We start from the raw sequence: 12,807 nt of genomic DNA on the forward strand, positions 1-12,807 counted from the left end.
TTTTTGGAATTGGTATTTTAAACAAGTTTAAAATGTGCATCTCCATTTAATTCAAATTTTGTATTAAGTTCTTACAATACAAACCTTTATTTTTATTTGAACACCCCGGATACTGTTGGAAATTTAAATTTTCAAGAAAACTTCAACTTTCATTCTGTCACGGAAACGTAACAATCTTGAAGTCAGCAGTACTGTTAATCAAAATTCAGTTTCAATTCGTTTGTTTAACTTTTTTTCTTTTTCTTTTATGAAGACAAGAATGTTACGTTTCATCTTGTGTGTATTCGTGAGATAAATTGTCATGTTCATGCATTTTCATTTTTGGATGGTAGATCTAATCTATTGAACAATTGGTGCAATAATATTTGACATATTATAAAATCTTTCTTTGAAGTTTTCGTTGGTTTTTATTATAGAAAAGTTTAAAGTACTATTAAAAACATGGTTTTATTGGTCACAATTCTGAAATAATTCTGCAAACAGAAGGTTGATGGCAAAAGAAATCATTTCTTCATCAATTTTTACATTTCAAAAATAATTGTCCATAGTTTTTCTTTCTAAACATTTCTACAAAACTTCTACAGGTCCTTCTTTATAACTTACAGTTTCTGTGAGTTTATTCTGATTGAATCGCAGGTTTCTTCTTTCGTTGTTTTGGCTTACGTAACACCTCATCTTTTAATTTCTGCCGCTTCCTACGACTTGTGCTTTTGGAATTCCCGCTGACAGGTAAAACGTTGCTGTTCAACTCCGGAATATCTTCAAACGGTTCAGTACTATATTGCAAAGGTTGCAACAAATGGGCCAAATTCTTAGAATCCAAAGGAGGTTTGGTCATGGAATTGACATCTGTTGACAAAGGCGCCTCTGATGTTTTGTATTTATGAAAAGGGCAAGAAAATGGTTTTCGTGGACATTCTGTTACTTTATATGATTTTACTTGACAAGAAGATGGTGCACATTCTGTTATGTAGGATGGTTGAATTTGCAAGGGAGAGACATCTGGTGGAAATTCTTGTAATTGGTGTGGCTGAGTTTGCAAAGAAGAGACTTCTGATTGATTTTCTGGCATTTGATGCAGCTGAATTTGCCTGGAATGTAAAAGAACGTCTGCCATCTCCAATCTCGTTCTAATTAGTTCGTGATCGATCTTGTTTTCACCTGATGACAGTTGCTCTAATACTGACAATTGCTCTCCTTCTTCGTACAAGGAAACTATTCTTAAATATTAGAATAATCAATATAAACAGAAGAAAAAAAGAAATATATGATAATTTTCAAAAATTACTTGTATTCTAATGCTGTCAATTCAATTTGAAGGACTAGGATACTTATAAATCCGATACATAAAACAAAATTACTGAACAAATTTTTCATAAATCTAATAAATGGATATCCTTAAGATTTTTTAAAAAAATTTCTAGCTATGTTTACGTAATATGCTTGAGTGATAATGTAATATTATTTTTAAGATAGAAAAATAAATAACGTAAATTCGAAAACTCATACATATATCTACAAAATAACTGTCAGAATAAATTAGAAAATAGCATTAATATGGAAAAAAAATTTCTTTTTTTTTTTTGAAAGCGATAAAAATGAGGTGTTTAATTACCTGCTAAACATTCACTTAAATCATATCCTTTAAAACTCTCCTCCTAAATGCCTTTAAAATTCAAATTTTTTTGTCTCAATTCTTATGAAAATGTGCATGCTTTTAAATGATATGACGCAAAACGTTTCTTGTTGACATATTTTTATTCTGTTTATCAAGAATTTTTACGTCATTAAAAACATGCTAAAAAGCATGCTTAAACTAAAATTAAAGTTTAATTTTAGTTTAAGTATGCTTAAACTAAATTAAAGTTTTATTTACATCAAATAAGTTTAATTTTAGTTTTTTAATCTAAAACATAAGCATGATTGAAGCATGCTTTTACTAAAATTTTCTTCTTCATCATTTAAAAAATTTATACAATAGTGGCGTCTTGTACAAATCATATTTTCCAGCTTTCAAAATTTTATTTCCTTCACAAGTAAATTTCCTTTTGATAATTGTCACCACATGCATAATGTCACATTTGTCATCTGCGAGTTTCTGCATCTATCATCCTTTCACATTTAATATACATATACTTAGGATCTGTGTGTGTGTGTATATATATATATATATATATATATATATATATATATATATACAAACCATAACATTTTAAAAGCATTAGTACATTACCGAGTAATTTTTAATGATTTTTTAGCGTAAATAAAGAGTAAATTTTCAGGTAACTTTTCGGGCAAACACTACACATTGATGGAAATATTAAAATGCCTATTAGCAAAACGTTAGCCCAAATTTTTGTTACAAAAAGAGCATTAACTACTCTATACTTATAATAAAGCTCAATGTATGTGTGTGTGTGTATGTGTGTGTTGGCGCTCTACAGGCCAGGTCATTTGACATACAGCTATCAAATTTGGTACATGTATACCTTAGAGGTCGGGAATGTGCACCTGGGTTCCCTTTTTTTGAAATTTTAATTAGAATTTTAATTATTAATTAAAAACTAACTTTCCCGCCAAAAAAATCTTCCATTTTCCCCACCGCCAACTTTTCCGCCAAAAAAATATTCCATTTTTCCCACCGCCAAATGAGTAAGAGTTCAGTTTTTTTTCTCCCAACAGAAATGAGGCTAGGGTTAACGTTTTTCGGCGGATTATTTCAAACGATTCTGTTTATTTTCTTAATGTTTTATGCATTTAAAATTAAAGATTGTTAATTAATCCATGTTTCAGATTCATTCTGAAGTACTTTTGAATTAAAATAACACAGAATAAAGGAAATTAAAAATGAATAATCTTCATAGCGTTACCCCAACTGGCGTAGAAAAATTCACGCATTTGCGTTACCCAACTGGCGAAAAAAATTCACGCATGCGCATTGTTCTGATTGTTGTCATGACAACCACTATCAACGGATGATTTAAATTATTTTTAGGTTAGTTGCATGCTTTTGTAAGTAAATTGTATTTATGTTAGTAATATATATTTTTTGTATATGCTTATAGTTTTAAGTACATCGTTTTTTAAGTAGTTTTTTTTAACCTGTTTTCAATGATTTAAATTCTTTTTAGGTTAGTTGCATGCTTTTGTAATTAAATTGTATTTATGTTAGTTATATATATTTTTTGTATATGCTTATAGTTTTAAGTACATCGTTTTTTAAGTAGTTTTTTTTAACCTGTTTTCAATGATTTAAATTATTTTTAGGTTAGTTGCATGCTTTTGTAATTAAATTGTATTTATGTTAGTTATATATATTTTTTGTATATGCTTATAGTTTTAAGTACATCGTTTTTTAAGTAGTTTTTTTTACACCTGTTTTAGACCGATTATTTTAAACGATTCATTTTATTTTCTTAGTGTTTGATGCATTTAAAATGAAACATTGTTAATGAATCGATCTGTTCATGATGAATCTGAGAAAATTTTGTTCACAAATTCTTGAGATAATACATAAATTAAGAAAGATATTCTTTAGTGCCCATAAAGTTTAAACGCTCTGTGACTCTATTATCAGTAATCATATTATTAAAAAAAATGCTTTGTTTCAGTAAAAAATATTATTATATTAATTGCAGATTAATCATTTACACTTTAATTTAATGTAAAGCATAAATTCTACGGGAGCTAACAGAAAATTAGAGAGATACAGATTACGTTATGACTGAAGGTCTTTATAATATTATAAATGAATTGAAATTTGAAATTTTAAAATATTTTAATGAAGAAGCTATTAAAGTAGGAATCACATAAAATATTTAACTATTAAAATTTTAACGAGCATTAAGATTGGCGAACCGGCTGGTCGCCAAAGGCGGTTTGTATTTAAATAATTATAACTAAATACATTAAAAATAATGCAATGAAAAAATTAAACTGAATTAGAAAATTTTGCACTTTGTTATATATAATAATGCCATGTGTTCGAAAAGTTTCTTTAGATACAGATAGACATAATCAGTGAATGCTCAGAATGTCTTAAAACCTCTAGAGTGTAACAAATATATAAGATAAACCTCCAGGGCTTTAAAAGCTACAGAAAAATATACAAGGAATAAACATTGTATAACTTTTCTTTTCCTTTTTAAATTAACTTTTGTATCATCTCAAGATACATATAGTCATGATTAGTAAGCATTAGAATGCCTTATTATATCTAGAATAAACTGATAAATAGCACTGATGCTCAGTGAAAGTCTAGTATGTCTTAAGAAATCAAGAGTATAACAAATAAACGAAACAATCTTTCGATACTTTTAATGATGCAGAAAGGTATAAATTGTACTTAATATAGTCCGTAAACTTAGATAGGCATATTTATGCATGTTTAGAATGTTTTTAAATATTTAGATAACAAATAAACATAAATATTTTTTATCTGTTTTCGGCTTTAAAAAAAATTAAATTCTTTATAACCTATAAAACCAGACATATATGTTTAATGAACATCTAGAGTATTTGAAAATAACTAGAATGTAATAAATATACAAAATAAATTTTTGACATTTTTAGAAGATAAAATATTTAATTAAACCTTATATAGTATTTAATTTGGTCTTTCCTTCCTTTTAAATTAACCTTCGTATAACTGGAATTAAAAAAATGTACAATTCATAGAATTTAGCTAATAATAACATATACAAAATTAAAAAGACGATGGTTTTTTAAAAAAATCGGATAAAGATAAAAGTTCTATTTTATTATCCACCCTAATTCTTCTGAGCCTGTTTCATCTACAGGAATTGGCTAGAGAAGAACTTTGAGCTCTTCCTATTCTCCTGAGACCGATTCAATGGCAGAAATTTCAAAGAGCGGCTTTTAAAACTACGAAAAGTAAGAAAAAGATCTGCAACTAATATCGATTCTCAATTCTTTGCTTTCGTTCTGTCAGGAAACAGTTCAAACAGCATCAAAATTCGAGTTTGTGACAAAACAGAATTATTAAAGAGTCCTCTGTTAGCATCTTCTCTCCTTTTAAATTTGCTCATCGTTCAAGAATATTGATCCAGAAAGAAATTACAATATCGAGAAATCCGTAAATAATGGACAGTTTATAAAAAGGGCAAATAATGGCTTTTATAACAAACTTCTGATATCGATTGGCTTCAACTATATATATCTAAATAAAGATCTCTTGTGACTTTTGGATTTTGTATCCTTTTCTAGATGTCTTATTACCCGCTCATCTAATTAATATTACCTCGATATTAATTAGCTAGTCATGCTTTGGTAGTTACTAAGTCCTTAAGAGCTCTATCATCATTCATTCTTTCTTCTGATGTATTATCGCTATTTTTCCGGGGATTTTTTTATTTTGTACCTCAAACATTTCCGCGAGACAAGTTAGCGGAAAATCAGTTAACAACGAAAATCTATTTATTCTGCTCCTCAACGGGACGCATTCGTTTGAAGAGTGACCTCTCAATTGAATAAATGAATGCTTGATAAGTTGTTAGTTGGTATATTTCGGGGGAAAGTATCGTTTAATTCTTTCCTTTCCTCGATGTTTGAAAGAACCTTATTTACGCTCAATTCTTAATCTATCATTCTTGGAATTTTTTTCAGTTTGTTGGCGTTGATTTTAATTTACAATTCTTTCTGTGAATGCTGTTTCACATTCTTGACAATTTTGGAACAAAGAAATTAAATTTGTTTTTCTATACTACGCTTTGACAAAAGTTCGACTTAGGTGTCGCACCGAAGAAGGCTCTATAAATCAAATGATCAAAACCTGTGAACTATGGCGAGAATACGGACTCAGATGTTCAAGAAGTTGGATATTTCTTGATGTCGAAGAACTTTTAAAGATTTCAGTCATTAAATCTTCTGTTAAGGTCATTTTGTCAAAGAGCTTGTCTTTAGTTCTCTCCGAATGTAAAATGTTAACATACATTTAATGTATTTAATGTTTCACGATTTAATATGTAATGTTAATTTTTTTCCTCGAACAATATGCGTTCTCTCTAGAGTGTCTTTAGTTGTTTGCAGGTTCCGAAATCATCAAGTGGCGTTTGTTTCTTCGTCCTAGATGGGTGTTACTTTTCGGTGGCTCCATCAAATTTCCTCTGATTGATCCCTTCATTCCTGGCATGTGAACGACGAAATCAGCAATTTTGTTGAATGCGTGTTTCTGTACTCCGCTTCCGTACTCAATGTGTACTTGTGAAGCAGGTGAGGAATCACCTGAACATGCCTTCCTGAGTTGTCCTTTATGGGACACTATTAGGAAAAAGTATCCTACCACTTGGGCCAAAAAAGATCTTTCAGAACTTATTCATATTTCCTCTTTTAAGATATTTCCTGCTGTAGTTCTACAGTTAATGTTTTTATCCAGGTTTTCAAATTAAAGCTGATATTATTCGATTTTTATTGTATTCATGAAAGAGCGCCATAATGATTTTGTAACCCGGGTGTAAATATTAAGGGTGAATTTTATTTAATTGTTGTGGCAAACTTATTTTGCTATAATAAATATGTAAATGTTATAGTATGTCTTATTACAAATGGAAACCAATGGAATTGATATAGTCTTCTGTTGGTATGCCCATAATGATAGGTGATCTGTTGCTTGTACACCAAAGGGTTTCTCACTCAGGTAGTCTGGTGTTGGAATCTTGTCTTTCAACAAAAAAATTGTACCTGGTCATCAAGATTGGATGGAGTCATTTTGCACCACCACTTCCTAGTTTCGCATGGCCTATGGGTGGGTCGGAGTTCATTTCTGTATTCTGAATTTCTGTATCACGCAGAGTAACAGGTGTACAGAATTTCTAAAATTACGGTGACTAAATTGATGATGAACTTACTGAACTGTTAGTCTCTTAACTCATTTGTGATCATATTTTCTTATACAAAACATATTTCAATGCAGCATCATAATTTGCTGAATACATCTTGGCCTACATGCTGCTGAATTTAGCTTTTTTTATTTATAAATTATGCTTGATTTGAAGTATATGCAAAATAATGGAATTCTTTGCAGATTATGTGCTTTTATATGATTTGAATATTTTTTCTCAAACTGCCTGTACAGGCAGCTGCCAGACTGATGACAACTCAGTTATTTAAAAAAACGCTTATCATGATGGTTACTCTGTTCTTTATAATAAAAGCATTCAAAAGAAAAAACAGAATGTTTATGACATTTTCAAGAAGTCACTAACAGATTTTCTGCAATGGAAAGGAGGTATATTTTTTTTTCATAGCAATAGAACCTGCATTTTCCATCCATTATATTCTGTTGGAATTGCAATAATATGTGGGAAATTTATTTCTTTTATATAAATTTGTATTTTCATAATAAAGATATAAAGATTTTCATAATAAAGATCACATGAGAAAAGTAAAATGGTCAGAGCAAAAGCAAATTTAGAATCTATTGCATATCGTTCACTATTGGTTAAGAACCAAATAATTCCTTTGATACTTGAAATAATAGATTTTTTTATCAATATTTCTTTGGTAATATAATTCTAATTCATACATTAGAAAAAGTTTTAACTAATTTATACACTTAAATTTTGTTCTAATTTATTTAAAATAGTTTTCTGTCTACTTTAAAATCGTTCACTTCATTATCATTAATAGCGCAAACCTAAGGTAAACTTTGTTAATATTTTTGAGTTAATTTTCTTTATTTGTCGTAACAAAAAAATATTATTTTCCCAGTTATTTAATAAATATTATTACCGTTATATTTAAAACAGCGCAATACACAGTCTGTAAAACACACACACACACAGTTTTACAGAGTTTGTAAAAAACTTCCTTTAATTTTTGAAATATTCATAAGAAATGAATATTTAAGACGAAATACTAATATTAATAGATCCTCTTAAATATATCTATTAATTCACACTAATCGATATATTTAAAAGAAATCTTTGTGCGACAATCGTTCCTCTCTTTAGACTTATAAAATCCAAAAATTTGAAACAGTTATTTATCTCTTGTTCTCAAAATGTCCCCTCTAATTGTTAAGTGTAAGTTGACAAACACAATTTCACAAATTGATGCCAATGCCTGTTTAGGTAATGTTCAAAATTGCATCTGTCACGATTGCTACATTTCTCGTTATTGTTTAATTACTGCATGTTTAATCATAATGGAGGTATCTATTTAGCGAAATTTGGTGACAAAAAACATGGAATTATTCACGATTTTTTTTAATTCTCTCTAAGATTAGAGAGAAATGATGTCATAGTTTTTTTTTTACTTAGAAATTTCTAAATTTTTAACTATCAATTGGCGGTAGTTACGTCTTAGCAGAAGACAATGAATTTAAAAGTCAACTAAGAAGAAATTCAATTCAGTAATTAACCACCTTTGAACATTCATCTCTTCTTCAAGGGATAAAAATTTGATTCTGTCTTTGCACTTTCTTTATTGAAATTTATTGAATCATGTTTATGAAACGTTGCTTGCATCTACTCCCTATGCCTTCTCTGTCTAACAATAAACTTTTTTCGACTTCCTTTTAAATCCTCCAATGCTCTCAAGTTTGCCTTCTTGTAAATCTTTGTATTCACGAAAGATTTCAAAGAACAATACGGATGCGAGAAAAGACCTTATTTTATGCACAAAATAAATATGTCCTTAACTTCTTTCACATGGAACATCTGTAAATAAAAATGCATTCCATCTAGACGATGTGCCAGGGGTCTGTTCTCTTGCACTTTCTCTCCCTTGGTCTCTATTGGGAATAGTTTCCTCGGCTTTCAAAATTGATAACAGAAAACCTTTCAGTAACATCTTTCGAGACGAAGAATGTTTCCCGAGGCTCACGTGTCTGCTTTGGAAATTCAAATGTGAGAAAAAAGTGAATTTCCATCTTTTGATCGCGTCCAGAAAACTTGCGCCTAACTTTACATGCCGTCAGTTTTAAATAGATCGAACGACAAAAAATTCAAGAAGACTAAAGAATACGACGAAATATTTTATTATTTTTAAAAGCATAATATAAACAAATATTCCTTTTGAAATGAGATCAATAGATTTCTCTTTCAATGGGATCAATGGTAATGATATATAAAATTTGTTTTAAACTAGAATTATTGTTTTGTATTCAATACCTTGTTAAGACTCTTTGGGAAAGCGAAATCTTTTATAACTGCAGGCAACGTTTGTATCGTTTGAATAGCGAAGAAATAATTTAACCTTTGTACAATTATAATTTAAAGGAAATGAAAGATTATTAGCAATAGTTTAAATTCTACAAAATGATTAGTTAAATAATTTAAATGAATTTTCAATAATGCCATTGTACTTTATAGAAAACATTGCTTTATCGAAATAAAGTTTTACAGGTAATTTTTTTACTAAAAATTAATTATCTAAAATGAATACCATTCCTTTCAAAATACTCAGTTTTATAGAGCAAAGAAAAATTAATTTATGAAAGGAAATGCTTATTTCATGGTGTCCTTCATCTTAATTATTATTATTGTCCAGCATTAAAAATATATCATTCATTGGAGTCATTTGATATAACATCACAGTCACCTGACAAATGCAATTGCGCATGTCATCTGAGCATGTTTTATGCATCATTTATTGTGTGCCTGCAATATATATCTTATTCTTTGTTTCGATTTTAGCAAACATTTTTTGCATAAAAAAATATGTAATCATTCAGTTTTTCGTTATTTCAATACAGAAGAGAAAAAGAATTGCCTTGTGCTATTTTTCAAGTGGCAATAAACTACCCTGAGCTCCTTACAAGAATGAAATGCGAAAATTTAAAAATAATTTCTTAAATCTGAATGATATTGCACACTGTGTTCCTTTGAGCTTAATTCTGTCATTACACCTGGTATACATAGAAACATAACTAGTATAACCGAAAGAGTAACACAAAGTCTTTCTCCCATGACGTATGGTGAGAAGAGGGGGTTGTAACCATAAATCTGGCATCTTCCTCATATTGTTTCTTTCTATGCTCGAAGTGGCCAGATTTCCTGTAAAATATTTGTTAAATGCTCTGACATTAAAGGTATTATTTCAGATGTTGGATTTATTGGCGCAAGAGCCATTTTTGAACGTACAGCGCCAAGCATATGGTCTAACATTCACTCGTTCAGATTGTGTGATGTGATTATGTGCGAGATTCTGATGAGTAGTGGCACAATTTCCAAATCACGGTTTCTTAGAAATTTTATAGCATCAAATTGTTCTTTAAGCAGTGGGATAATGAAATAATTTTTTATGTACATCCATTTATACAAATAAAACATTCTTTCTAGTAAAATAAAAAATTCGCACTTATTATACTTCAATCGTTTGCACAATGTATCTTAATTTTAAGTATGCTATTATCTTGATTTTATCATTATTATTATAAATAATTCTCACAATATTTTTATTAAGTGCAGTCATGCAATTCTTATTTCTAAAAAATAAGAAGAGAAAAAAACCCCGTTGTTAACATGAAAACGTTTTATTTGGAACTGTCTTGCTTTTAATATAATTTGAAATTTTAATTTACATTTTTAATATATTAATAAAATAAAATTCTTGAAGATTTTATCCAAAACTGAATTTTAAATCTGTTACGCTCGTTACAAATTTGTTACACATATCATTTAAATTTAATTGAAATTTACAGACATTGCTTTCTTGCCAAAATACCTAAAATGGGCGTTTTGTTGGTATAGTTTTTTGGGCATAGTTTTTTAATGGGTATAGTTTTTTAAGATCAATAATAATTAATTATATTTTTTTGAATAATTTGTATTTTTAAATATCTATTTTAAGATACAAACCGTAAAAAAATGTCTTTGATATTCCGAAATTATTCTTACTTGTATTTTTAGAGAAAGAAGTATGGACTTTTTCTTGCTCTGTGGAAATATTATGCATAATAATAACTACTGTGAGGAAACTTTCGTTATAATATGATATTGTTACAAATCTGTAATTTTGCTACCCGACACGAATAGTGTCATCGTGAGAAAGACCGTTGTAAGATTTGTGCTAAGCGGCTGCCGCGTCAATGACCTGAGAGCTTGGCGACCATTTTACGACTTGGCGACGAATTTGGCGATTTTGGCGACTAAATGGATCATACTGGAAGTTCGAGAAGTTTCACGATCCATCCAGTAGGAACCAAGATACACTCAGATACGTCCTGATTGGTCTGAAGATTCTAGCCCCGCCTCCCGGAGCTATAAAAGACAGACACTCTGAAGCTGCAGTGAAGAAGTTCCCACCCTCACCCTAATATCAGACAATCACAATGAGTCCTGACACTCGTCATCTCCAAATTTCGTCGAAGACGGCCACGGCAAAGTATAGACAGCAAAGCACTGTGAAGTCTCTCCTTACCGGGGATAAGCCCCTGCCGGGGCTAGGCGCCCCGTCAACCCAACCATCAAGCTGCAGTGAAGAAGTCGTGTGTATCGTTCAGAAGTAGTGTGTGAGAGAGTCGGAGTCGACGACAAGTAAAAGATTTGAGAGGATTAGACAGCAAGCAAGCTGCTGAATTAGAGATTAAATGCGCTGCGTCATTACGATTGATTGGCGGTATTTGTTGTAGAAAAAAAAATTTGTAACAATATTATATAATGTATCGTTAAAAGGGTGGTAGAATAACTAGAATATTTGCCTTGATTCGAACAAATTTATTCTAAGTCGTCATTATTAAGACCTTTTCAAAAGAGTTTAGCTATACCTCCTACTCTGGCTTCCCTCCCCCCTCCAAAAAAAAGAATTGTATGTCTGATTCAGTAAAATCGATGGTAGAATCTTATACAGATATATTTTCAAAAGCATAAGAATGTGTACATGCTGAATTACTAATACTCCTAAATTCAGTAAAATGTACTAAAATTTTATAGATATTTTATAAGTAGCCTTTTAATTATAAAATGTTCTGCCCTCGTCTATAAAAATTGTTGCAACCACTCTAGAATAGTCTTTATTTTCAGAATCACTTAAAAGATAATTCAGTGCACAGAATTTAATTTTCAATCACATTGAAATGAAGAGTGTAATTCAAGCGTAAGTGATGATTCAAGAGTGATTTTCTTGAGTGAAGATTGATTTGAGAGTGATTTTCAAAAACAAATTTTTTAACACTAAATTTACCAACATTCCACCCATATACTTTAATTACCATTGAAAATCAGTTAGGTTTGGTATTAATTTGTTTAATGACTTAATAAGGGATAACATTTCTTACTTACTTGCGAACTATCCAAGAAAAGACGAAATAGGACAAGAAGGCAGCTATCGGATACGGATAGTATTTACAGGAGAAGAAGAAGGATATCATCAGTAGTAAAGGATAGCCGAGGAAAGATAAAAATATAAGAGAAAAGAGCTGAAATTGAAAAAAACATTGCTTATAAAGATAATAAAGAAGCAATGACCGTTCTTGTTCAATTAACTGATTAAAAGAGAGAAGTGTTTATGTGCATGTCCTTGCATGAAAAGTAATATCGATTCTTCATATGTAGAAAGCTGTAGGTGAGATTTTCCCTCCTTCTCTTCTTCTTTGTGCATGTGTGTGTGTTTGAAAGTCTTCTCTCTCCCTCTCTGTATGTATATTTGATTCTCTGTTCTCTCTCTCTCTCTCTTTGTGCGTGTGTGTGAATGTCTGTTCTCTCTCTCCCTCTCTCTCTCTCTGTTTTTGTGCGTATATGTGTGAATGTCAATTCTTCGTCGTTTTTAGCGTGTGCGTGTGTGTGAATGCCTGCGCTCTCTCTCTCTCTTTGTGCATGTGTGTGAAAGTCTGTTCTCTCTCTCTAT

General features: G+C 30.3%; 1 protein-coding gene across 1 annotated transcript; it reads right to left on the reverse strand.

The window, feature by feature from the left end:
* Positions 1-608: 608 nt before the first annotated feature.
* Positions 609-12,344, reverse strand: LOC129964030 (uncharacterized). Its single transcript, XM_056078694.1, has 2 exons — positions 12,243-12,344; positions 609-1,220 (listed from the first exon to the last, which is right to left on the reverse strand). The coding sequence occupies exons 1-2, from the start codon at positions 12,329-12,331 to the stop codon at positions 617-619; spliced, it is 693 nt and encodes a 230-aa protein (XP_055934669.1). The 5' UTR covers positions 12,332-12,344; the 3' UTR covers positions 609-616.
* Between the last annotated feature and the right edge of the window lie 463 nt (positions 12,345-12,807).

The sequence above is a fragment of the Argiope bruennichi genome, chromosome 3, assembly GCF_947563725.1.
Source record: "Argiope bruennichi chromosome 3, qqArgBrue1.1, whole genome shotgun sequence".
Lineage (NCBI taxonomy): Eukaryota > Metazoa > Arthropoda > Arachnida > Araneae > Araneidae > Argiope > Argiope bruennichi.